The sequence below is a fragment of the Ornithorhynchus anatinus genome, chromosome 1 (assembly GCF_004115215.2).
Source record: "Ornithorhynchus anatinus isolate Pmale09 chromosome 1, mOrnAna1.pri.v4, whole genome shotgun sequence".
In the NCBI taxonomy this organism is placed as follows: domain Eukaryota; kingdom Metazoa; phylum Chordata; class Mammalia; order Monotremata; family Ornithorhynchidae; genus Ornithorhynchus; species Ornithorhynchus anatinus.
The window spans coordinates 22,568,409-22,593,798 of record NC_041728.1 but is presented as its reverse complement, the minus strand read 5'-3'; the positions used below and the strand labels follow the sequence as shown (position 1 = coordinate 22,593,798).

Sequence of the window (25,390 nt, the reverse complement as noted above, 5' to 3'; positions counted from 1 at the left end):
AGGGATGGTGCACAACCCGATTATCTTGTATCTACTCCAGCGCTTAGAACAGTGCCTGGCACATAGTAAGTGCTTAACAAATACCATTGTTATTTTTATTAGTATTATAGCTCATAGCCTAAACTTGATTTCTCAACTTCCCTGGAAAGTGCGGAATCCCTCCCAACCCCAAACAGGTTGGCTTTAACCAGGAGAAAAGGTATGCCAACGGTGAGTGGAGAGAGGCATCAGTCAGCTGATAAATTATATATTACATGTTTATTAAGGGTGCAGCTTATGTAAAATTTACATTTTATGAAAAAAATCAAAAATATGTACAAATTTTTGTAAGATAAATTTGTATTGTTTAATTACAATTCATAAAAACTCAGATTTGTTAGAGTTCTGCACATACAAATTCTTGGTTAAGAGGCAGCTACAAAACCTATCGCTGTGTATACATAAGCAAGAACCAGCTTGCTAATACATTTAATCATTGAATGTCTACTAGTTTCTTTGCACCGTTTCTGGATTCACTTGGGAAAAGAGCTCTATAAACTTGTATGGCTTCAAAATTGGAATCTGCCCATTACAGATTTATTCATCAACACTTAGTATGAAGGACTGCTGCCATTTCAAAAGTGCTGAAACTTAACCATGTCGCTAATTGAGAAAGTTTACGAAGGTTTACATGATACTCAGTTAAATGACAGAGCAAGAACAATGGCGTCTGGAGCCCCGTAATAAAATATCACCTGCCAGATTCAAAAGTTTGATTGCAAAGCAGATTACAGTTAAGATGCCAGTAAGAGACTGTAATTGGCCTTTAAAAGAGTACAATATGTTAGAAATTCTAGAGTTAACGCTTACCATACGGTAGACTGTAAATTAAGTCCTATGTATTGCTCCAGTCTGATACAACTCAGTACATTGAAAAAGAGCAGATCCGGTACTAGACAGTGCTCAAGGGTGAGTTTTTTTTTTGTTTTTTTTGCGTGTGTGTATCGAGTGGAATACCTAAACAGTTTAAGAGGGCTGAAAGGCAAGGGCCTTCATTTTTCTAGAGCGTAGAAAACCAGTCTCATTAGTGGTTTTGTAAGAATCATCACACCCAGAATAATGACCGCTATCTCACCTTCTAGCGGAAACTCGCCCATGCAGGCCACTGTCTGATTTTGTGCGCCAACCTCTGATTTTTGCATTCCATCAGGACTTGTTTCGCCCCAGCACGGGTCAGAATGAATTTCTAAAGTTGGTAACTTGCTGTGAGCATCGTTACCACTGTGTCACTCCAAACTACTTCCCCGACTTCAGTCCCGTGAACTGCAGCTGCCGGCACACACGCCCGAATGGCTCCCTCGGCCGGTTCCGTGCGGTGGGCCTGGACGGCGGGCAAAACGCTCCTGCCGCCCCGCCGGCGGAGCCCAGGAGGTGGATGAAGCCCCCCGCTGCCACACGCCTGGGATTATTTACCCAAGCTGCCTGCTGAAGTCCATGCGTGAGGTGGCTTTTCTGTCTGAGTGGTTTGGAACTGTAAACCCCCCAGGAAGCCTCCTCTGCGACTGCATTAGCCACCTCCCCAACCCGGCTCCCGCTGGCTTGGAAAGAGGAAGTGAGGCACATTCAATGAACACAAAATGGGACAGGCACAGGTTTTAAAAAAGGCACACGTTATGCAATCCATATAAAAATAAATTAAATCTACAGCATCAATTCATCAAAACAATTACAACTTCCATAAAGTTCACTGCAGAAGTAAGTCTCTCTGCTGTCCTTTGCCAGCTTATTTTTAAACACATTGCACTTGAGGATTTTAAAATCATGTTTCCATAACCCCATCTACCCTTAATGTAACTAACGTGTGTCACCGGGGGACCAAGTCATCCCTCTCGTGATGCCAGCCACTCCTTCCGCCCCGTGAACTGACCGTGTCCGGCGCGTGGGGGCCGGGGAAACGGAGCAGCGTGGGCCGGGGAGCCGAGGCCGTATGCAACCTCTGCTCCCAGAGACCCCCTCCAGGCTCTGACGTTTATGCTCGTTCTCCCCCAGGCTCTGCAGTTGATGCCGCTGCTCCGCACAGCTACCGGTTCCCATTTGGACTTTCAGCCTGCATCAGCTTCATCCAACGGAGGAGGTGAGTAAATGGGTTTCCTGAATATTGCAGTGGAACTTTTCCAGACAGTGTTGAAGATCGCTTCAGTGCTATTTCTTTCAAATGCCTTCTTTAAAAGTGCATTTTTAAGGTTCTGTAGTCAGCTCCAAAATAGTTCAAAGATTAAAAGACATCTACTGCATGGGACGATAGTGTTTGAAGGAAGGTCAAGATAATATGCAGGAGGACCTCTCTCTATCTCGCAGGCTCCTCCCTCCACCGGGCTCTCATGGGTCCGTCAGCAGTCTGCCAAGTAGCGCCCTGGGGAACATGATTGCTATTTGGGTTAGAATGGGGAGTGGAGAGGAAGGTTTCACCCATCACCTGTCCTGACTGAGCATTGGGAACAATCACTTTGGAGTGTAGGCAACCCGCCCCCTCCTTTTCCCACCCAGGGGCAGACCACCTTCACATCAGCTCACAAGTGCTTCCTGCCTAGCCTTCAGATAGGTGGCTATGGGGCTGAGCAGAGACGGACAGACACACGGGGACACAGTATGATAAGGGGACGTACAGAGAAAGGAGACAGAGATGGAATAGACGAAGAGAAAGAGGGAAGATAGTATGTAAGCGTTTACTGTGTGCAAAGCACTGTTCTAAATGCTGGAAAAGAACACACAAGTGGTAATGACTCACAATTCCTCTTTCCCAGGGGGCTCCCAGGGCGAGAAGAGAGGCTGACAGAGTGAGAGACAGTGACAGAGCTAGTAGGAGACAGAAGCAGACACAAGGGGACAAAGTGAGAGACAGCACCATAGACACAGAGAGATGGGGGCTGTGCCCAGAGGAGAGTGAGAGAGACGAGAGGGAGGCAGTCACTGAGTAAGAGGCAGAGGGACAGAAAGACACAGCTCGAGTGACACGCAGAGACTGAAACAGGGAGACAAGAGACCTGGTGAGAGAGAAACGAATAGAGAAAGGGAGACGGAGTGGTAGAAAGTGAGGGACAGAGACAGGGACAACAAGGCAGAAACGGGATTGAGAGACAGAGAAAAGGAGAGAGATGGAATTACAGAGCAAGTGAGAGAGACTTAGAAACAGAGATGTCAGATTGAGAGACAAGGAGAGTTGGAGAGGGAAAGAGACAGAGGGACAGACAGACTGAGAGATGGAGGGAGACAAAGAGAGAACAAGACAGAGAACCAGAGGGGCAAACAGAAACAGGGTCACAGACAGAGGGTGAGGGATAGGGTGGGTTAGAAGAGGCCGAAATAGGCAGTGGGGGGGAGCCGTGCCCATCCAACTCTCCACTCACCGGTGGCGAAGCGCTTCTTGAGCAGGGAAAGGCGGTAGCCGGAGCCACCAAGCTCCACGTCCACACCCGAGAGTGTCCCGCCCTCGCTGATGAACTGCACCGCCAGGGTCATCGGCCTGCTGGGCCCTGCCGCGAGGTCAAACTTGGCCCGCAGAGAACCCGAACCTGGAACCACACCCGCAGACAGTCACGCCCCGACTCCGGGGGCTACCAACCACCCCCCACCCACCCACTCCCTGCCTCTCCCCCCCGCCCACAGCACAGAGGTCAGAGGGGAGCAGGAGGAGTCCGAGGGTGGGAGTCATCCCGCTGAGCGGCCCCACCTTCCTCTCCCGAGAGGGCAGTTCTCTACCATTGAGCTGAGGGTTTATTTTTTTTCTTTTAAATGGAAGTTGTTAAGCACTTGCTATGTGCCAGGCACTGTAGTAAGTGTTTCCCTCTGGTTGGGAATGGGTCTCTCGTGTCTTTGGATGATCCTTTAGTAAAAGCCTTCTTCCAGCACTCATAGGAAGCCCAACCTCTTCAGTCGACCCGAGGTGACTGCAGGGCCACTGGTTCAACACAGGACCGGTTTCGGCAGGTAAGGACGTAAACCTTATGTTTCAGAATGGTCCCCAGCTCCTCTTGAAGGAGCTATAGATTTGGGGGGCCAACGTGACCCTACTACCCAGGGTCAGACAAACGCCATCTCAGCAGCCCAAGTGCGCTGCCAAGGCAACAGGAAGAGCAGCGTGTGGGGAACAGCGTGGCCTACGAGTCAGAAGACCTGAGTTCTAATCCCAGCTGTGCCACTTGCCTGCTATGTGACTTAAGGCACATCACGTAATTTCTCTGTGCTTCCAATTCCCCAACAGTAAAGTGGGGGTTCAACAGGGGGTACTACTTAGACTGTGAACCCCACTTAGGGCTTCACTTTGCAAGATGGCGATTACCCCAGTGCTTAGAATAGTGCCTGACACATAATAAGCACTAAATACCATAATTAAGAGAATTCCCGGCGATGAAGCGGTTGGATATAATACTATCACAAATAATGAGGGGGTATATGTTACGTGCTTGCTGTGTGCTAAGCAGTGTACTAAGCGTCCAGGTAGATATAAGATCAGCAGGTTCATTCATTTAATCGAAGAGAAGCAGCGTGGCTCAGTGGAAAGAGGACAGGCTTGGGGGTCAGAAGTCAAGGGTTTGAATCCCAGCTCTGCCACCTGTCAGCTGTGTGACTGTAGGCAAGTCACTTAACTTCTCTGTGCCTCAGTTACCTCATCTGTAAAATGGGGATTAAGACTGTGACCCTCACATGGGACAACCTGATGACCCTGTATCTTCCCCAGCACTTAGAACAGTGCTCTGCACATAGTAAGTGCTTAACAAATACCAACATTATTATTATTATTTATTGAGCACCTAATGTGTGCAAAGCACTGTACTAAGCTCTTGGGAGAGTACAATATAACAGCAGACAGACACATTCCCTGCTCACAACAAGCTCACAGTCTTCAGTAAGAGGGAGTAGGATTTAATCCTCATCTTACAAATGAAGAAACTGAGGCCCAGAGAAGTTGTGACTTGTCCAAGGTCTCACAGCAGATAAGTGGTGGAGCTAGGATTAGAACCAGCAGCCTGGCCTAAAGGATACAGCATGGGCCTGGGTTCTAATCTTGGCTGAGCCACTTGTCTCCTGTGTGACTTTAAGGAATTCACTTCACTTCTTCTGTGCCTCAGTTACCTCATCTAAGAAATGGGGACTAAGAATGTGAGCCCCACCCGTGACATGGACTGTGTCTATCCTTGTATCTACCCCAGCACTTACTACAGTACCTAGCACATAACAAGTGCTTGACAAATGCCATTTTAAAAAACAACAAAAAAGTCCCCAAATCCTCTGACTCCCAGCCCAGGCCTGTGTTCTTTCCACTAGGCCTCACTGCTTCTGCAGTGGCCTCTAGTGCCCCATTGGTCCAGGGGCTGACAGTGGAGTGAGGAGGGCACTGGAAGCCAGCAGAGAGACTCTCCTAACCCCACTGGGTAAAGGCCAAAATGGCGAGGAGAAAGCAGCACCCACAACTTGCCTGCTTTGGGGCAAGAGAGCAGTCAACCAACCATCCCATCCAGGCAAACCCAAACTCGAGGCACTAGCTGAGGATACTTACCTCCATTTTCGGATTTTTCTGAAACACCTGACAGTGTCCAAAAAGCTTTCATCTGTTCTGCATTCCTACAATTGAAACAGACGTTTTTCATTTTGGGGCGAGCAGAAGTTGCTGCAACTCAAAAAGGCTATCCCCAAATATGAGTATTTCCTGGAGGAAATTTGCCCATAGCATAGGAAACAAAGGAAAGGAGAAGAGTTTCCTCAGAACCAGCCACCCACCGCCACTTGCTTATTTGAAGTAGAGCTCCAGGTGCCAACTCCGTTCCCCTCATGAGTGCGGGGCACCACTTACCATCGGGCCGTGGGGAGGGACTGCATGTGGGTGACCCCTCCGTCCACAGGAACCACCACCTGGAGGTTGGTCAGCACGCTGGCGGGAGGCACGGCTGCCGGGTTGTACTTGTAGTCAACGCGCAGATCAGTCGTGCTTGCGTTACACTTCCAGTAGGTTGCCAGGTTCAGAGGGGTCGAATGGATACCGTTGGACATGACCTGTACACAGAGACCACCATGCCCCCACAATGCTTCCGAGTCAGCATCGTCTTTTACTATGAAACACTACATCCAGCTGGCCTGGTCAATAAAAACGCAAGATACTATCCTGTGGAGAGTTTCATCTCAAGACTTCAAGAATGGCTGTAGTTACAGATTAACCATAGAGTGGGTTCCAGGAGGGACCTCTGGGAAAGATCTGCAGTAAGTCCGATGGGAGGGAGGGAGGGGAATGCCAGAATTTGCTGGATTAAGTGAGCCTGAGGGCTGCGGGGGAGGCTGGACTTTGAGGAATGGTAAAAATACATGAAAGAAAATGAAGGTCAGAAAAAAGGAAGCGCCTGGGTCAGACAGTGAACTCTAAGTCTTCTCCAAATACTTAGCAGAGGGCTCTGTACCCAGCTCGCAATAAGCCCAAAAATGGGGTTGATCAACAAAACCCACAATAAGCTCAAAAGTGGGGCTGACTGATTAAACACTCCTGGAGCTCACTGGTTCTGCAGATCCTAAGTCATTAAAGGGCATTCACTCTCTCTAGTAGAGACAGTCATCATTTTCAGGAAATGGGCTTGATGATCTATTGTGGAAAAAAAAAAGAATTACCAACACCAGGTCCAGTTGTTGTTCCTGATAAAGAAGTTCTGTGGAGGTTCGTAAGAACATACCTCAGCAGCATCAGCACACCCTCTAGCACAGTGTTTTGCACACCCCGGGTACTTAGTAACTACTACTAACTGTCAGAGTGGAGGGGATGCAGGGGTGCTGTGACGTGGCCCAGTTCCATTCATCACATTAGTCTAGCGATTCGGAAAAGGGTCACATCTCCCCCTACAATTAACCCACGTTTGTGAAGTTTCCCTAAAAGGAAAAAGAGTCACCTGGTACTTCAGCACATCCACATTATAATAGGAAGCTGATGGATTCTGCTCAGAAAGCTTCTTGAGGTAGACCGTGACAGCTGCCATGTTCATCCAAAAATCTCTTGTGCTGGAGTCACAGTGGGCTGGATCACTGCAGAGAGCGATGCAGAGATAGAAATCAGAACAGAGCCCGAGGTAGATTCCACCCCTCTTCTCCTCAGCGGCAGCAGACCCGATTTAGCTTTCTCTCTGCAATCACTGATCCATGGCGCAACTTCCTAGCTGCCCTTAGTAAAGGCCAAGTCAGAATTCATCCAAATCCCACGATGGGATCCACGGCCTTAGCTATCTTTTTAAGGTTTGTATTGGAGTTCCCACATTGCTTTGCAAGCTTAAAGTGATGTAACCAATGAAGGTAGGAAAAAAAAAATCCTCATGCTGGGGTCTGAATTGCCAGAGACTCTTGATATAATAAAGGGAGCTTAGAACAAAAATGTAAATTGTTTTGTGAATAACAATTTTCTTGATCTAGTGTTTCAATAGATATACAATTACATACACACACTTTTTGCTGGAGCCTAGCGTACTGAGATACACAGCATGAAACAGTAAGCAATCATGTGTGATAGGGAAGGAGTGCGAGACATGCAGGAGGTGGCGAGGGGCACCTGGTGTTAGGAAGTAAGGAAACAGATACAGAAAAGGCTGAGAGATGTTTGATGAGAAGGAGGAGGAAGTCATGAGGCATGGGTCAGTGGAAGGGCACAAACAGTTGTGACCTTAGCCTCTGAGTTCAGTATGACAGTGACATCTCTTTCCGATCTAAATAATAATAATGATGATGGCATTTGTTAAGCGCTTACTATGTGCAAAGCACAGTTCTAAGCGCTGGGGAGGATACAAAGGTGATCAGGTTGTCCCACGTGGGGCTCACAGTCTTAATCCCCATTTTACAGATGAGGTAACTGAGGCATAGAGAAGTTAAGCGATGTACCAAAGATTACAGGTAAATCAGTGAAGGCATAGCTTAGTTTTCAAACACTGCTGCAAAGAATCCCATATTCTCAGTAGGTCAAAATATTTTAGCTACTTACCTGTGTACAAGTTGGGAATTGGGGAGAATCTGCTCCAGTTTGTTTGTGTTTTTTAGCCTGAAGCAAAGTACAGCCGGGGATGGGTTGCTGGTGAAGACTTTAATGATTCCGCTTGGAAAGGATACCGTCATGTCACCAGTTATCTTCACAATGCACCTGGAATGGGGGGGAAAAAGTATTCACTAAAAAAGTAGATTTGTAATTAATTTTCTTGAAAAGAGTATGTTGTGTGTTTAGGGTTGAAGGGTTACTACAAACGGCAGCCTAAGAGTGAGGAACAAACAGCAAAGGCCTCTGTCCGGTGTGGAGGGATGGAGGGAGAGAGTGAGCTTCCTGGTGGGATGTGGCTGGGGTCATGATCTCCCCACCTGAGGCTGTGTGCGCGCAAGTGTGTGTATATCCTGCTAAGTTATTGAAACACTAGATCAAGAAAATTGTTATTCACAAAACAATTTACATTTTTGTAAGGGCATTTAATGTAAAGGTAATTTACATTTTGTAAGGGCAGCCAGACCAGGGAAGACGAGGAGGAGCGGCGGCCTTCTGCCACAGCTGCACCTGACTCCCAGGGTCCCAGGATCCCCCGCCCCACCAGCTTCTGCCGGATCCTTGGGGCCCCAGTGCAGGAAGCAGAGGGAGGCTGCTGCTTCTCTGGCCCGCGGCCACTCTGCCCCGGCCACTTGTTCGGCTAGGCTAGCTATGTATTGTCACCCGAGGGTTTGGTCATGTTAACGTGTCACAGAAACCTCTCCCAACAACACCCTAGGGACCAACCTGGTTCTTCAGTACAACCGTAAAAATGTAAACCGACTCCACAGTCAACTCACTTGGAGGGGTCCGCCCCTTTAAAGTAGGCATTGACAGATTCGGTGAGGGCCACGGCCACGGGTAAGGTGTCTTGACTGCCGAGGCTCACGGGGCTGGGGCCGCGTGAGACACCTGCCACGGGTACAGAAGCCTAGGGGTTAATATCATGATGGCAGAGTTCAGGTTGTCACAAACACACATTATCTTCCCCTCTCACCCCCGCCAAGCTTTAACACCATACACTGGAACGTCAGGAAAGTAGCCACTCACAAAAACACCTAAAAAGCCAGAATACAGAAAACTCAAAGCATTAATGACAGAAAACAAATGTCAGCTGCCCCCAAGTCCGGGGTTTTTCACTGTGGCTTACAGTATTGGCAAGACATACATACAGAAAGGAACTTGAAGGAAAATTAAAGGAAACGCTTCACATCAAGCACAAGAAGCAGCGTGGTCTACTGGATAGAGCACAGGCCTGGGAGTCAGAAGGACCTGGGTTCTAATCCTGTCTGCACCACTTGTCCGCTTTGTGATCTTGGGCAAGACACTTCACTTCTCTGTGCCTCAGTTACCTCATCTGTAAAGTGGGGATTAAGACTATGAACTCCTGCGTGGGACACCGAGTGGTTCCAACCTGATTAGCTTTAATCTACCTCACAGCTCAGTATAGTGCCTGGCCCAGTGTAAGTGCTTAATAAATACTACTAATAATGAAAAAGGATATAAGGGACTATTTCTGGCAAATTTAGCATCAGCTTTCTAAAAGTAACGCCACTCACAGCTTCTGAGTGTCACAGCGTAAAGGTATCTAGCTGGATAAGGGGGCTAAAACCTGTAGAATCCTTTCACAGAGGCATTTTGCCGTGTGCAGAACAGGGACAGTGAATCCATTTTGCTAACTTTAAAGCCCACAAAAACTTTGTGTTCTAGGTTTTGAACCAAAGGCACAATATTTAGACTTCAAATTCTCTTCACAGCTAGAAAAACAGCTCAATGTTTAGATAATACATACACAAGAACAGCTGCTTCCTGAAATACTGGGGAAAATAAAAGCCCTAAGAATTCAAAAAAGCTGGCTTTGGCCAAATCCAGATTACAATGATGAGGGAGTCTGAAAGGAAAAAAGAGGAAAACAAGGGGGATAGAAATACTGAACTTTTAAATCCACCTTCTTCTGGGCTGAGAAAATGGAGGAGACAGCACTGAATGACCATAGGTAGATGTGAGCTAGTTAATTAAGGGCTTTTTAACAATACAACTGTTCTCTGAATTTCAGTTTTGATCTTTCCTTCCTGAGCACAAGTGGCCTGAGGTAAGAGTCCCCTTAGACTCCCAAATAAAAATAGGGTTTTAGGGAGAAAATTGGGGGGTGGAGTTGATCACTCTCAGGCAGTTTAAGTGTAGCAAATTTGAAAGGGAACATCTTTTCCTAACACACAGAGCTAAAGTTCAGAGAAATTTCATTTCCAGGGAGGTCAGCAGGTCTCAACAAACAGTCACCAGGGGCCATTATGCACTGAACTACCCACATTTGTGCCTCATTAATAAAAACTTGCACAGAACAAGAGAATATTATTCATTTGTTATTTCCTTGACACGGCCAGGACCCAAAGAAACGTTTATCCATTTAACCGTTTCAACAGTCAATTTTTTTCTTTCAATTTTCCAGTACAGCAAAATTTACTTTCCTTCATAAGGACAGTAGAAATACAAATTCTTACTACCTACAATGCTGATGCTTTTTCCACTCTTTGTCCCAGAGGGACGCCTGCAATAATACGTCTTTGCTAATAAATGCAATGATATAAGTAGGAGTGGGGAGGGACAGAACAATTTGAGCTAGGGAGGAGAATGTTTTAACCTTATCGCCGAAAAGCGGTGTAGCCTAGTGGAAAGAGCACAGGCCTGAGAGTCTGAGGACCTGGGTTTTCATCCCGGCTCTGCCAGTTACCTGCTAGGTGACCTTGGATAAGTCACTTAACTGTGCCTCAATTTTCTCATCTGTAAAATGGGGCATAAGTACATGTTCTCCCTCTCTTTTAAACTATGAGCCTTGTTGTGGGCCAGGGACTGTACCTGATGTGATTGCAGTGCAGGTACCCCAGGGTCCTATGCTTGGCACACAACCAATAACACAATTATTAGCCTGATGAGTGGCAGTGGGCTCCAATCACCCTCCAGAGTTACTTGAGCTGCCTCGAGTCCCACCTTCTCCTGCAGGATCAGGAGAGCATACCTGTACATCTGTCCCTGCGGGCGGCGAGGGGATGGGAACACCTTCCCCCACCCCGTGTCCGTCTGTCTATCCATTCTCCACCATTTGGCCAGTGGTGGCCACTCAGCCTGCATTCCTGTTGGGGGTGGCAGGAGGGGGGGATTAGCCACATCCCTTTTATCCCTCCCTGTAAAGCTGCGCTGTTGCGTATGCTCAGCTGCAAGAGAATCCCCTTAACTGAACCCCTCGTGGCACCATCCACCTCCTGGACCGAAAAGCCCCCACCCGGTTTTCTTCCAGCCCGTCCCCTTTGCCCCCAGCCCAGGATGAGCTCAGTGCATCCACACCTGGCAGGCTTAGGCTCCTGACTGGAGCAAAAGGCAGAAGGGGCCAAGGCAGGGGCAGGCATTGGTTAGAGAAGCAGCATGGCTTTGTGGCTGCAGCATGGGCCTGGCGGTCAGAAGGACCCGGGTTCTCATCCCGGCTCTGCCACAAGCCTGCTGTGTGATGTTGGGCAAGTCACTTCACTTCTCTGGGCCTCAGTTACCTCATCTGTAAAAATGGGGATTAAGAGTGTGAGCCCCATGTGGGACAGGGACTGTGTCCAACTTGAATGACTGCCGCCTTCTTGCTGACCTGCTCGCCTTATGCCTCGGGGGAAGCGGAGGGACCCCACAGGAGACCTGTCCCCGAGCAGCCCAAACCTGGACCGCTCAGCCCAGCACCACAGCCACGGTGGTCCCCTTCTCACTGCTAGGCTCGGCTGGGGCAGAGGAGCCAAGCCCTTGGCTTCCGGTCCCAGGGCAAGCTGGGGACAAAACAATACACTTTACAGTCTGCTCCGCGGCTGGCCCTAAAGCCCTGTAGCCTGCAGGGGTCCTGGCCGAGAGGGAACAGATGGCAGCAGCCATCAGAGAACCCAAAACATTTCCAGGGTTCTGAAGCTTAGGCGGATTCCTGTGCATCCCCCATAGTTCCCTCGAGGTGGCAAATGTTTGCTCTTTCAATCAATCAATGATAGTAAGTGAGCACTTACTATGTGCAGAAGACTACTAAAGCACCTGGGAGACTACACTACAACAGAATTAGCAGACACGTTTCCTGTCCATAACAAACTCACAGTTCCTTGACAGAGAACCTCACTTATACCTAAAGCAGCAACATGGCTTAGTGGAAAGAGCACGAGCTTGGGAGTCAGAGGTCGTGGGTTCTAATCCCGGATCCGCCACTTATCAGCTATGTGACTTTGGGCAAGTCACAACTTCTCTGTGCCCTAGTTACCTCATCTGTAAAATGGGGATTAAGACTGTGAGCTCCACGTGGGGCAATCTGATTACCTTGTTTCTAATAGTTTAGAACAGGGTTTGGCACAGAGTAAGCACTTAACAAATATCATCATCATCATCATCAACCTGACCCAATCTGACCTTCCCTTTGACTGTTTCTGACCTTTCTAACACTGAGGGCCCTGATTAGGATGAAATTAATGTAATAGTTGACGTTTCTATAAGCACACCGATTTGGCTGGGGGGCTTGGAGGGGTGGGGCAATTGATCTTATCCCTGTGAAATTTGCTGTCACTTTCTTTGGATCCTGGTACATCAATTGAAAATAATCATAACATTAAGATTATTAGTTTCACTTTTAAATTATTTATGATTGCTGGAACAACAGATTGCTACAAAGAGATCTTTAATCCCCTCTCAAAAATAAGGTTTCTATTAGGAATCCTTTAGCTTCATTAGGTGTTCTTTAGGAACATAAGACATTTTCTCCTGATACAATACCTGGTGATGTGTCACAGGATTTTTCAGGTGTGGAAAGCATTCCAATGAAATTATCATCTTCTATCATATTTAAATAAAACAAAACATTGCAGGAAAACAAAGCTCAGATTCATGGAGCGATTAGACAAAGACTCAAGGAAAAAGAAAAAAGTGGGAAGTTAGACTAAAACTGTGGACTGTGGCTGGACTGTGTCGAACTTGATTAGATTAGCTTGTATCTACCCCAGCGCTCAGTACAGTGCCTGGCACATAATAGGCACTTTATACAAAAAATAAATAAATACTGAATATTTGGCTAGAAAATGTTTGCTAAGGCAATTAATAAAAAGGACCAACTTATTGGATGCTTTGCTTGGAGAAACCTACAAAAAAGTTCCCTAAGATCCTATAAATATGGGGGAGGCTGGAAGCACACACAGGATCTTACAACATCAAGATGAACCAACTTTCCTTTTCTCTTCCATTCTAGCCTAAGCTCCTTACTCTGGAAGTGGAATAGTCAGCCCCAGATAACAACTTCCATTTTCTGCCTTCAAAGGTGGGTATTGGTTTGATTATTTTTAGGGGAGGCTCACCTTGGTTAATCTGAAATTTTTGTTGCAAGGGGAGAGTTTCCCAGATGGGGTCTGGGGTACTGCATGGGCAGCCCGCTTACAAGCCCAGGTCACAGCCCTGCCTGTCCCCTGCCTTCTTCCAGCCCTGCTTGCTGGAAGAAGCAGCATGGCCTAGTGGATAGAGCATAGGCCTGGTAGTCTGAAGGACCTGGGTTCTAATCCCAGCTCCGCCATTAGTCTGCTGTGTTACCTTGGGAAAGTCACTTCACTTCTTTGGGCCTCAGTTCCCTCACTTGTAAAAGGTGATTAAGACTGTGAGCCCAATGTTGGACAGGGACCATGTCCGACCCAACTATCTTGTATCTACCCCAGTGCTTAAAACAGTGCCTGGCGCATAATAAGTGCTTAACAAGTACCACAGTCATCATCATTAACAACCCGCCTTCCTTCCTCCTGCTTCGCCTGTGGCCCAAGGCCAAGCTGTGACTTTCTGGTGTCACTCACTTTAAAGCAGCGTTTTGAGGTAACTCGGGCTTGGAACAAGCCTCAGTCTGAGGGTTACTTACCAATGGTGGGTGTATTTGCTGCACTCAGCGAAGCAGACGAAGATATCGAGGATGTACTCTCTGCGCGGGCTAGCGGGGCGGCAGGAGGCGGACTGGCGTTTGACGTCACCGGTGGGCTGAAAGGCCGGGGCTTAAGGCGAAATGGGAAACGTTGCCACGTGAGTGCCATGGGCTGATTTTTCAATTGGCAAATGACAAAATCAGGGAAACATCTGAGGTATTGCTGGATGCGGTCCAACCCTCTTTACTTTCCGAGCACTGAGAAGGGTACGGGGCCCTCTGGAGACCTATGGCAACTTCCTGAGTTCAGAACAAGATTCTCCCATCCCCCCTTATCACTCCACAAACGTCTCCAAATTTTCCCCATTACATTTAAAGCTTTCAAATACTCCACAGCCCACCCTCTCCACAGGAGTGTGGGGGACAACTCTGAGTGGCTTACGGACACTGGAACCGGAGCTCCAAGAGGGGTTTCCGGCATATAAGGGGTCAAGCAGTTCAGTGTCATGACCGCATCATTCTTCAGCCTTACCATTTCGCCCGATCAATCCTCTGTGCTCATCCATCACCATTTTGCCCCCGTCTGCCCCTCCCTACCAGCTTCCCTCTCCTGGGGGCACAACATAGCAAAGGTGACATGACCAACCCCCTCCACACCGTGTTGCCTGGATGATTCGGAGCCAAGGGGTCAGGGGTGGAGGTAAGGGATTAAAAACAATCTCCACTAGTCTCGCTGATGCAAACAAATGAGAGCAAAGAGCAAAAATATGACAAAATCCCATTAAATCCAATCTGGAATCACTTAAGGGGAAATTAACCAGCACCTGAAATTAGAAAAGTTTCCCATATACTTGGTGGGGACCAAGCAACCCAATATCTGTGCTGGGAAAGGCAACCAAGTAAAATGACCGAACAGAAACAGAGCCCTCGGAAAATACGCCCAGTCCCACAAGTGTATTTTATCTTTATTGATGCTTTGGTTGCTGCTGACTTCTAGGTTTTCTTTTGTCACCTCTGATAGAAGTAATGGTCCAGCTCATTTTCTTTAGGTCTTCTGGGCAGGGAACATGTCTACCAACTCTGTTGTCTTGTACTCTCTCAAGCACTTAGTACACAAAAAGTGCTCAATAAATACTACTGATTGACTTTCTGTATTTATTTGAGCAACCCCGAATCCTGCCCTAGTATCTCTTAAAGATAGCACTCCTAAACGCTATTGCTTTTTAATTTTCTTTACTGGGTGATTTCCTCTTGCCTCCCTCTCTCCTTGACCTTCTCTGAGGAAGGATCTGGCCCACGGGCTTAGCCCAAACAAAGCCCATGGGCCCAATCTGGCCCGCCAACCAGCTGCAGATGGGGATCATAGCCTTCTGGCATGGAGTCAGGAGGGACCCACTGCTGTCAGATCCATGCAGACCACCGCAAGAGGCCCAGAGGCCAAAATGATTGCTCACCTCAATACGAGTCCAATACCAAACCATGCCCTCACCACTCCCTTGCCTGGCACACTCCGTGGGACACAATGTTCATTTCACTCAGCTTCCCAACACTGGGAACATGTGATTCTTTCCTGTTTGCTGAGGTACACCAGGACGGCTGGGATATGGGAATCAAGGAGACTAGTCAGGATACTAAGCGCAACGTCTAAAGGAGGCTTAGAAACAACTTCACTTGGTGACCATCGCTTATGCAGCTCCAGAAGGGCCAGCTCTCTGGTATGTCTCCAGGGCCACGTTAGAACTCCTTGGCCAACCTACTCTCTCTTAAGACTCAAGACAGATTCTGGCTGCCAGGACTTGAGAGAGAGCAGCTGGGAGGTCGCAAGCTGGCATTGTGGCCCAGTGCCCTCTAACCCCGCTTGGTTCCTGAGCCAAACCAAGGCCAGACTTCCAATGACCAAGCCTCATCCAGCCTCACCTAGACTGCTGGCCCTCTGCAACCATTACGCAGCCAAGATGTAACCCACAGGCTCCTGACACGGAACGTCGAACTCTTTGCCCCGAATGGTCAAACAAGGGGAAACTGTTGAACCAGAGTAGACTAACAGAACACGATCAAACTCGCCCACGTACTATTTCGTTAATCCCGCTGAGTTTGCCGGCTGTCAGCTTTGGTCTGGAGGCGGGCCTCGGGGGCGGAACGATGGTGCCGACTGAAAGGGGTGTCGTGGGTCTGGCTGGTGAAAACAAAACAACATGTCATGAAAACTGTTAACTAACCGTGGATCCACTTCTCCAAAACCCAGCGGAACTGGTGGAAATTAAAGGAATGGCAGGTCAAATTGGCTATTACCAAGCCCAGTTTTCAGAATTAAGATGCATTTGCAATCTTGAGAAATGGGTCATGTCCAACAGATACTATTAGAGTAGAAATCACTTTTGTAAATACCAAATAAAGTATAGCATTCTAATAGTGGAACTTCTGCATTTAGATGGAATTCAAGCTTATCACCTAAAACAACAATATGAAGGGAAAATAAATTTAAAGTATCATAAACTGTCCCTTGATGCCTGGGCAAGTAATTTAACTTCTTCGTAACTCTGTTTCTTCTGTAAAATGAAGATTCGATATGTGTTTTCTCTCCTACTTCGACTTTAAGCCCCATTTGTTGAAGGGAGTGTGACTGATCCAGTTATGCTGTATATGCCCTAGTGGTTTTATTCCAGTGCTTGGCACACAGAAAGCGCATAAGAAATACCACAATTATTATTTTTATCCTCTGTGCTTAGTGAGCTACTTTAGAGTTTCAGATTGAACAAGATGTGCTCTGACTACAAAACAGTGCTTATCTGAACTTTAACCTGTTGGTTTGCACCTCCCAACCCTGGCTCAACCCTATTGCAAAAAGTGAGGGCGTGGTAATTGAAAGCACCATTAATTTGCTCTCATTTGCCTCCCCCCCACAAAAAAAATACAAACTTAACTTCTGTTCATCTTCTAGCTCCCCTGCATAATCTTACATAAAAAAAATCTTCACCAAATCCCATTAGTAGCTTCCCTCCCTCCACAATTTAGGTAAGGGCTGGCTCTTTTACAGAGAACTAAGTAAATTGCTCCGAGAAGGTATTAATAGTGCATGCACCTAAGCACTATGAAACGCACACTACCCTGGTCCCACAGCACTTACCTACATACCTGTTGTACTGTACTCTCAAGTACTTAGTATAGTGCTTTGCACATAGTAAGCACTTAATAAATACCACTGATCAATATCCCACTTTCCCTTCCTGTAATTTAACGTCTGTCTCCTCCATTAGATCGTAAGCTCCTTGAGGGTAGGGTTCTATTGTATCTTACCCACCCAAGCACTTACTAAGGTGCTCTGCACAGAGTAAATGCTCAATAAATAAAATTGATTGATTGGCTGAGTAGACAATCTCCTTTAAGACCCTAAACAGTGTCCCAGTGATCTGGAAGAGCTAACAATGTACTTGAGGAAAGAGTGGGAAACAGGGCCTGGAAATTCCCTGGCAGGATTTTGACCAACAGGGCCTTCTATGAAGCAGCAGAGAACCACCCTGAGTGGTCCAGACTCATCAAGAAGGCCACAGGGCTGTTACTAGAGTGAGCAGGAAGAACTAACCACTTTCATTATGATTTAAACATTTCTCAACTCCTTGTCATCATTTCCCTAGCAGCCCACTCTAATTGCCTCTGGTCCACTCAGCAAAGTGCCATAGGCAGCAGGGGGAGGGGAAGGAGAGAGTCCAGGTAGGGAGAGAGAAGGGTCAGAAGGAGGGGAGGTGAGAGTGAAGGAGGAGATGCACTATGGGAATTTGCAGATGAGTGTGGTGGGGAGAATTGGGGGACCAAGGCTTTGGGCAGCTGAAGCTTTGTCTGGTGACAGCACCTCATGGTGTTTCCTGCTCTAAAGTCAGGCCCCCATCTCTCTGCCATTGCCCCTGCAGGCCTCCCCAGCATGACCCAGGGTTCTCAAGGGAAGTGGAGTGGCCTCAGGAAAGTGACAGGGCAGGGGGTATGGTGGTGGGGCAAGGCTGTCTCTCAGCAGGAGCACTGGTCCACCAGGCCAAGAATTCCACCTTGGGCCCAGGGCCTGATTTCCTGGTGGGAACTCCCGCCCAGGGCCCAGGGCCTGCTTTCTTGGTGGGAACTCCCGCCCAGGACTGAACCATCACAACGGTGAGGGTGACCTTGGCCAGTACCAGGCAGCCGCCCTCCTCACCCCCACCCCCCCCCAGGCCCTGCAATTGCTGCTTCTGGGCCTCACTGGGGGTGGTTCAAGGGGTTAGGACTAAGGGAAAGATGTGGAAAAGATTCAAGCAGGTAAAAAGGCCAAGATGGATGGTGTTGGGGGAAAAGGGCAGGACAGTGGGACAACAGGTATTTGATATAGACAGGGGAGGAGAAGCAGGAGGAGGAAGAGGGGGAGGAGGACAAGAAGGAGGAGAAGGAGGTGGGGACATGATCTAATTCAGGCTGGGAGGCCGGGCCACGTGAGAACTGGACTGACCCAAGATGGTGCAGCCCGTTGCCAGGACCATTCCCTGGCCCCACTGCTGCCCTGCCACGTGCATATGTCATGCTGCAAACAGGGAGAGGGAGGCCCCCTCCAGATTCAGGGAGCCACATCCTCCAGACTCCGGGGGGAGAGCAACTTTCATCTCGACTGGAGCAGGCCTTTCCCTTTCTAAGTTAAGGCCAGCGAGCAGGGCTGGTCAGTCACCCTTAGGGGGACACAAGGGTCATCTCTTGGGCTGGCCTGGATTTACCAAATCTGAGGGGGGTTGTCTCTGCAAAGATGTTGATGAGACCTAGTTATCTTTTAGGAAGCGAGCGGGTTAGTCCTGCCGTACAGTGGTCGCTATGGAACGAAGAACGGGCACCAAGGCGGGAGAGACCTTTGGAAGTCAGCCCGTCCTTCGGCCCCAGCTCCGAGCTGAGAGCAGGTAAGGCGCATGCTGGCCATACCCGGAGCGATCGGAACCGGAGCCGAGGCCAAGCTATAATCCAGTGGCCCGGAGGGTGGTGCGGAAGAAGCAGCATCGTCGGGGGGCAGCTTCTCATGATTCACAATGGGATGGGAAAGGTCACGCCGATCCTCATCTGGGAAGGTGCAGAAACTTTCAGTTTTATAGCGCGGCCTCTGGAATGCTTTCCGGTCTGTACCTGGGTGCTTGATGGTTACAAGTTCATCAGAAAAGGAAATCCACTGACTTTGAGACCATGAAGCAAAGGATAGCTTAGCCGTGCTCTCTGATGCTGTCGGGGTGACATCAGGGCTGGACATTGAGTTAGCAGAAAAGGCAGGCGAAGGGCTTCTAGGATCGGAATCTGATTCGTCTCCAAGAAAAGATTCAGCTATGTTACACCCAGGCAAATCAGTGGGAGAGGAAGAGGAGTTCCTATTCTGCTCTTTTAGGGAGGCTGAAGGAGAGAGGAAAAGTAGAAAACTAGAAGCAATATAAAAACGGTACTTCAAATCTGCTTATTTAACAGTTGTCCCATTCTTGACTAAGGTTACTGCATAATTTCTACGACTGGAATATCTGTGTAATTTAACAGATATAAACAGTTCACTCATAAAGTAACCCAGCCTGTACCAAATAGGTAAATGGTGGTTGTGTAGGCTAGACAGTATTTTTTTTAAAAGTCACAGGAACAGTGCTAAACCCAAACAAAACTTTCTAAAATTATTTCTTTCATGCTTTTTCCAAGAAGATTAAAAAGTGAAAACAGGGTCCAACAAGATGGGGCCACTAGTGCCTTTGTCATCTTCAAAATGCCAATTGTTTCCCCTGGAGAAATGCCACTTTAGAAATTCTAATATCGAAAAGGTTTCTCAACATTTCTCAGAAGATGATTTTAATTGGCTCTGTCAAGATACAAGGTCTAAGAAGTAACAAATCCATAACTGGTTATCTGAGTTCATATATTCCAAACTTGATTTTGTTCAAAAGACAGTCATTAGACAAATCATTTACTGTTAACATGGCCTTAATATTTTCTTATGGGCAAGATCTGCCCAAGGACATAACTAAGCAGACTTGAGTCCTCTTTAACCAAAAACTGACACCAACATGGTTTTTGTGATGGTCACCAATGATGCAATCATATCATCCTTACACACTGTGCCTTTATAACAATTATAAATGTGGAATTATAAATGATTTCTAAGAGACTAAAAAGTCAAGTAATCAAGCCAGATTTAAAAAAAAATTCTCTGATTTTGAATGCTATTGAACAAAAAACAAATATTTTTAAATGAATAGCTTTGATCACTCTACTATCTAGCACACACAGATCAAATAACGACTGGACAAACGTTTACTGTTTTTACCTGAGGTGCAGGTGAAATGAGCTGTGCAGTCTTTAGACAGGAGGCAAGAGGAAGAAAGAGAACTTTTTTGAAAAGGGACAGATTGTGCTAAAGAAAATAGCAAGAAACAAAGCATAGAATTATGAAGATTTGTACTATACCTCAGTGACTGTGATAACACTCTAAAAACAGTCACTAGTTAAAACTCCTGAGATTTTAAGATGTGTTTAGGAAGGCACTCACTCCATGACCAGAAGAACTTGGAAGGAAATTTCATTGTTCTAGAAACAGTAATGCTTCCAAGGCATGTGTGTGTATATGTGTGCATGTATACACGTGTGTGTGTGTGTTTAGTCACAAAGCAACAGCACTAGCGACAAGTCCTGTCTATAATTGTTTGCCTCTATCTTTTATTCCACCAACAGACCACCCAGTTAGTACTCAGGCCACAATTCAACTAGGTTAATCTAGAATCAAGAGCTAATTAGAATTTTAGGTGAGTAACCTCCTAGGACCCAGATCATCAACCAACAGTCATACTCATCACCTCAACAACCTATTCTGGTCTGGGAGCATTTCAATTATTTACACAATTGTTTCCTTGCCTTTTACATAATTCCAATCAACTTCAAAAAGACTTCCCCCCAAAATGTTACTCAAAATAGAGGTGGAGTACAATCAATTATGGACTAATTTCTTTTTTAAATCATTGAAAGTTGAGATACTAAAGTAAAAAAAAAAGGGGTGGCATGGGGAATCCAAATCTTGTTCCCCTTGGCACAAAACTTCAATGGGAAACCAAAGCTGGCTTCCTGTAGCAGGCACTAATACTGACATTATGACCTTTCAAATACTACCTCTCTGACACTTTGGAAACTCAAATAAGATAATCGCTTTTTGTAATAGTTCCAGGAAGCTTTATTGAAAACCGCCACACCACACAGGTTTTGCACATGTGGTTTAGTTTCTGCCTACAAACTGGATCTTCTAAGAGAAATTTACTTCTAAGAGGGGGTTCCATTTTAAAGATTGCTCAGTGATAGCCAGGAGAGGTATTGTTTTAATGTAGCTTCATTTCCTATTTGAATAACCACCTTAAGGAAGTTTGCTGGCAAGTTACCTACTTTTTTTCCCTAGTAAGAGGTCTACCCAACAAAGACTCCTTACACTTATGATACCAGTGAACTGAAAGTTACCTTGTAAAAACTACTGCCTATATCATTTTCTCAGGAATTTTTTTCAATAACTTAGTTTTTTAGAATATCAGTTTTAAACAACATCAACATCAAGTCATTTAAACCACCTTCAAGAATGAAAAGAAAAGCAATGGGGTCTCTAAGAAATAACTAAAATACATTTCAAAGAAAAAAATCTGTACAATCTATATCCATTAATTATCTAGGTATACTGTTGTTTGGGGAAGGTCCTTGGACTAAAATTCAACAAATATCAAAGAAAGTGAGTGGTAATTTAACAATAAAAATGATTCTTTGTATTAAAATTAAAAAATCCTTTGTATGTGCAAAAACAGATGGTGGATAACATTTCCAACGTAAAAGTGCAGTGTGCTGTTACATTGGTTAATAGTGAATACAAGTCTTACCTGATGACGATGAAGTCAGTGATGTGGAGGAAGATGAATCAAGTGATGGTCCAAATAGTGGATCCCAGGCCAGCAAGTCACTGTTTCCCTTCCTGTCACAAAATTATAGTCAGAAAATGAATCTGATTCATATTTTGGCAGAAAAATTTTAAAAAGGAACCATCTGCATTCATTTTCACAGTTGGAATGAAATACAAATAATACAAAAGAAAGAGCTCATGTTTCAGAACTCAAGAGCCAATTGCTAACTCCTCAATCACAATAATTCTCTCTCTCTGTGTCTCACTCCTGAGGCCCACTGGAGAAGTAATTTGGCCCAATGAAAAGAGCAAAGGATTGTGAGTCAGGAGACCTGGGTTCTAATCTCAGTTCTGCCACCTGTCTGCTGTATGACCTCGGGCAAGTCATTTGACTTCTTTGTGCCTCATTTTCCTTATCTGTAAAATGGGGATACCTGTGAGCATCGGGTGGGACAGAGACTGATATTTGATCTCATAGCATTGCATCTCTGTCAGTGCTTAGCACATGGTAAGTGCTTAATAAATACCACAATTATTGTTATTGGAAGGAATCTACAATTTCGGTCAGTCAAATGGGCTGAAATTAAGGCAAGTTTCCAGCCTCCTAACACTATCATTTAATTGGAAGTGGCCAGTCCTTTAGGATCAACTTTGGAGTTTGACCTTTATCTTTCCTAATATAGAAATAATTTCACCACATGGCTGTGAAATCCTCAACAACGCAGAAGTCCTCAACACCATTCTTCTCTTAGGAGGAAAGCAAAAAGGAGATGGAAGTGTGAATGGCAAAGTAAAAATGCCCTTTATGGTAACTCAAGTTACAGAGCTGCCCAGCTTGATCACTTGCCCAAAAAGATAAAGATAAAAGATAGGGGTGGAATTTTCAAAAGTTAACAGCCCTCTACCAGAAGTAACAAGTAATGTGAAACCTCCATTTTAATGGTAAAACTTACTCATTGGATGGAGCAGAAAGCTTTGATTTTGTTAATTCTTCACCTAATTAAAAAATTAAAATGTTATGACAAATAAAAATTGTGTAATTTGAGTAACAAAATTTTTAATGCTATGAGTCCCCAAAATATGCACATGTGCGCACACACATTTTCATAGAACTGAAAAATTAAATAAAATATCAAATGTAATTTGAAAAATTAATTAAAACTGTCTTCATTAAGTTTTCTAAAACATGCACAATATGTTTCAAAACTATAAAAGATGAGAACTCAACATCTGCTAAAAATATCTTCAACAGCTCCAGGATTTGATACAATTACATTTCCCTTCAACAAAGGGAAACAATCTTTAACTTATTTTTACAGGAACAGTTGTAAATAGCATAAATGGTAAAATTGTGATTTAAATTCCATCAGCCTCATAGCTCTTAAGCACACATCTGTACTTTCTTTGTTTATATTAATGTCTGTTCCTCCTCTACACTGTAAGTTCACTGTGGGCAGGGAACAAGTCTACCAACTCTGTTACATTGTACTCTTCCAACTGCTTGGTGCAGTGCTCTGCACACAATAAGCTCTCAATAAATACAGTTGATTGACTGATCAATAATAGGTACATTTACTAACCAGAAATAATACTGTTAAAGCATATTATGACTTTGTCCTGTTTCACCTTTACATAAGCTCTAAGGAGAAGAGCCCAAATTCTAAATCATTATAATAGACTTTTTGTCTGGACAGAGCGTTTTGAAACACATTCTAGAAGTTATTTTCTCAAATTTTAGCATCTGAGCATATATACTATTATAAAGTTCCATGCAAACTGCTGATGCAATAATGAAGATGTTGATGAGAGTGGTTATTAACTCCTGAAAAAATTCCTGCTAATAAACAAAAATCATGCACCAGCAGTCTTTTTCACTAAGCTACAAAGAATGAGGTCTCTCAGAATTGCAGACCAAAACAGATGTAACATCTTGGCATCTTTGAACTCCTTGACATTGCCATGGGTGCAAGATACATGTATCAAACTTTGGAGATTTAATTTGCAATAAATATCACATTTGCATGATGCTTTCTCCCTATGCACTGAAGGAAAAGGAAATTTTTCTGTTCTCAATAATCATACTCATTAATCATCTAAGCAGGAATCATCATCAATGAATTCCCTTTCCGCATTGACACTGAAATAAGCACCTAAAAACTGTGAAATGCTGGATCCTAAGGTTTCTTTCTGCCCTCTAGTGGAATTTCAAAAAATAACTTTGCAAACTGGAAATGCCAACAACTCACATATTAAAAAAAAAAATTTTTAAAGTATTAATTCAGACGTTTCAAAATCCTCTCTAACCAGATTAACTCCTTTCAATTAAGAAAGGTCAGACCAGAAGATCTAACAACTTAGAAAAATGGCTACATAAGAGTAATTTTTCTGCTTATCCTCACCAATCATTTCTAATTAATTGAAACTAGATAAAAAAATTCAGGAAAATTAGTTTACAAATGATTGCAAGGAACCGGGTTTTTTCTTTTTAAATAGAACCACCTGTTCAGCAAAACACAAAATTTTAAAGGCTATGGAATTATGAGTGCCTTATAAATTAACACAGCTGCTCGTGATGGGGTGCACAAATCCCGTGGTACATCAGTTTGGCAGGTTTGAGGGATAAATGTTCATCAACCTACAAGACACATGCAGGTTTCTAAAGGAAAACCTGCTGCCAATTCCCCAACTGTCGCATGGTGTCTATGAATTCTAGACAGTTACTGAGCTTTTAATCATTACCTGAGAGGTGGCAACTCTATGTACCAGAAGAGCAGGAGCTGAATTATTTGATAGACTACAATAACCTGCAAAAGGGGTGGGTTGAGTAGGAAGGGTTGTAAATTTGCAAACTGATGCAAAAGAGAGGACAGATTTTTTGCCTTACTGCTATTTTTAACAATGGCTCTAAAATAGATGATTTCAGCTCCATTTTCCTCACTGGAATTCAGAATTCTGTTGTCCACACCAAGGTGACTGACTGGGATAAAAGCCAGAGGACTGTGTTCCTTTGTGGTGCAGAGGTTGAAACCCACCTAAGATTTCAGGTCACATACAGTGTCTGACATGTTTTTTTCCCTCAAATTTTAATGACGGGGTGTGTGTGTGAGAGAGAGAGAGAGAGAGTCTATGATATTTGAAGAGCCCACTAGCAATGAATAATATACATGAACGTGTGGCATGAAAAGAAAGCCTGTGACTTCTCTCATGTCACATAACACCCAAAGATTTGTTTCCCTGTGGCTGTGATGAGCTTGCTGTCTGCAGGACCTCCGCCTCCCCATCCTGCGCAGCTCCTGCACAAAGTGACCCACTGCTATGTCCCGGGCAGCACGCTGGGAGGTGGAGCTCCACCAGCTGGCTCCACAATATTTTTAGCAGGCAGGGGAAGGTCTGAAGCTGGACTCTGCAGCCTCCTTAAAACCTTCCCTCGTCTCCCTTTTCAGTTACTCTCCTTGAGTCTACGGCTCCCCCGCCCAACAAGCTGCACTTGCATGTACCAGCACTAAGCTGGGCCACTATGCTGATGGACTGATGGCATTCCAGACCTGACTACTCGGGATCTTGTCTGTCACGTGAT

At 45.5% G+C, this 25,390-nt stretch overlaps 1 protein-coding gene and 1 long non-coding RNA gene across 4 annotated transcripts in view; one reads left to right on the top strand and one right to left on the bottom strand.

Annotated features, from left to right (window-relative positions):
* Positions 1 to 239: 239 nt before the first annotated feature.
* Positions 240 to 25,390, bottom strand: part of FCHO2 (FCH and mu domain containing endocytic adaptor 2) — a 93,619-nt gene continuing 68,468 nt past the window's right edge. Inside the window, exons 16-28 of one of the 3 annotated variants that reach the window (XM_029052323.2) lie at positions 22,767 to 22,809; positions 21,794 to 21,885; positions 20,212 to 20,298; positions 19,041 to 19,298; positions 15,986 to 16,089; positions 13,914 to 14,043; positions 8,812 to 8,923; positions 7,985 to 8,140; positions 6,909 to 7,041; positions 5,831 to 6,030; positions 5,537 to 5,601; positions 3,387 to 3,551; positions 240 to 2,392 (exon numbers count right to left, since the gene is read on the bottom strand). In XM_029052323.2, coding sequence (XP_028908156.1) covers positions 2,370 to 2,392; positions 3,387 to 3,551; positions 5,537 to 5,601; positions 5,831 to 6,030; positions 6,909 to 7,041; positions 7,985 to 8,140; positions 8,812 to 8,923; positions 13,914 to 14,043; positions 15,986 to 16,089; positions 19,041 to 19,298; positions 20,212 to 20,298; positions 21,794 to 21,885; positions 22,767 to 22,809 — 1,568 coding nt within the window. In that variant the 3' untranslated portion in view covers positions 240 to 2,369. The remainder of the gene's footprint in view (positions 2,393 to 3,386; positions 3,552 to 5,536; positions 5,602 to 5,830; positions 6,031 to 6,908; positions 7,042 to 7,984; positions 8,141 to 8,811; positions 8,924 to 13,913; positions 14,044 to 15,985; positions 16,090 to 19,040; positions 19,299 to 20,211; positions 20,299 to 21,793; positions 21,886 to 22,766; positions 22,810 to 25,390) is intronic. The other 2 variants (XM_029052330.2, XM_029052340.2) reach the window with 2 other exon arrangements.
* On the top strand, positions 2,025 to 18,932 carry LOC120638243. The gene is made up of 5 exons (XR_005659803.1): positions 2,025 to 2,113; positions 3,886 to 3,966; positions 10,068 to 10,103; positions 13,263 to 13,331; positions 18,701 to 18,932. It is a non-coding gene; the product is annotated as an uncharacterized LOC120638243 (long non-coding RNA).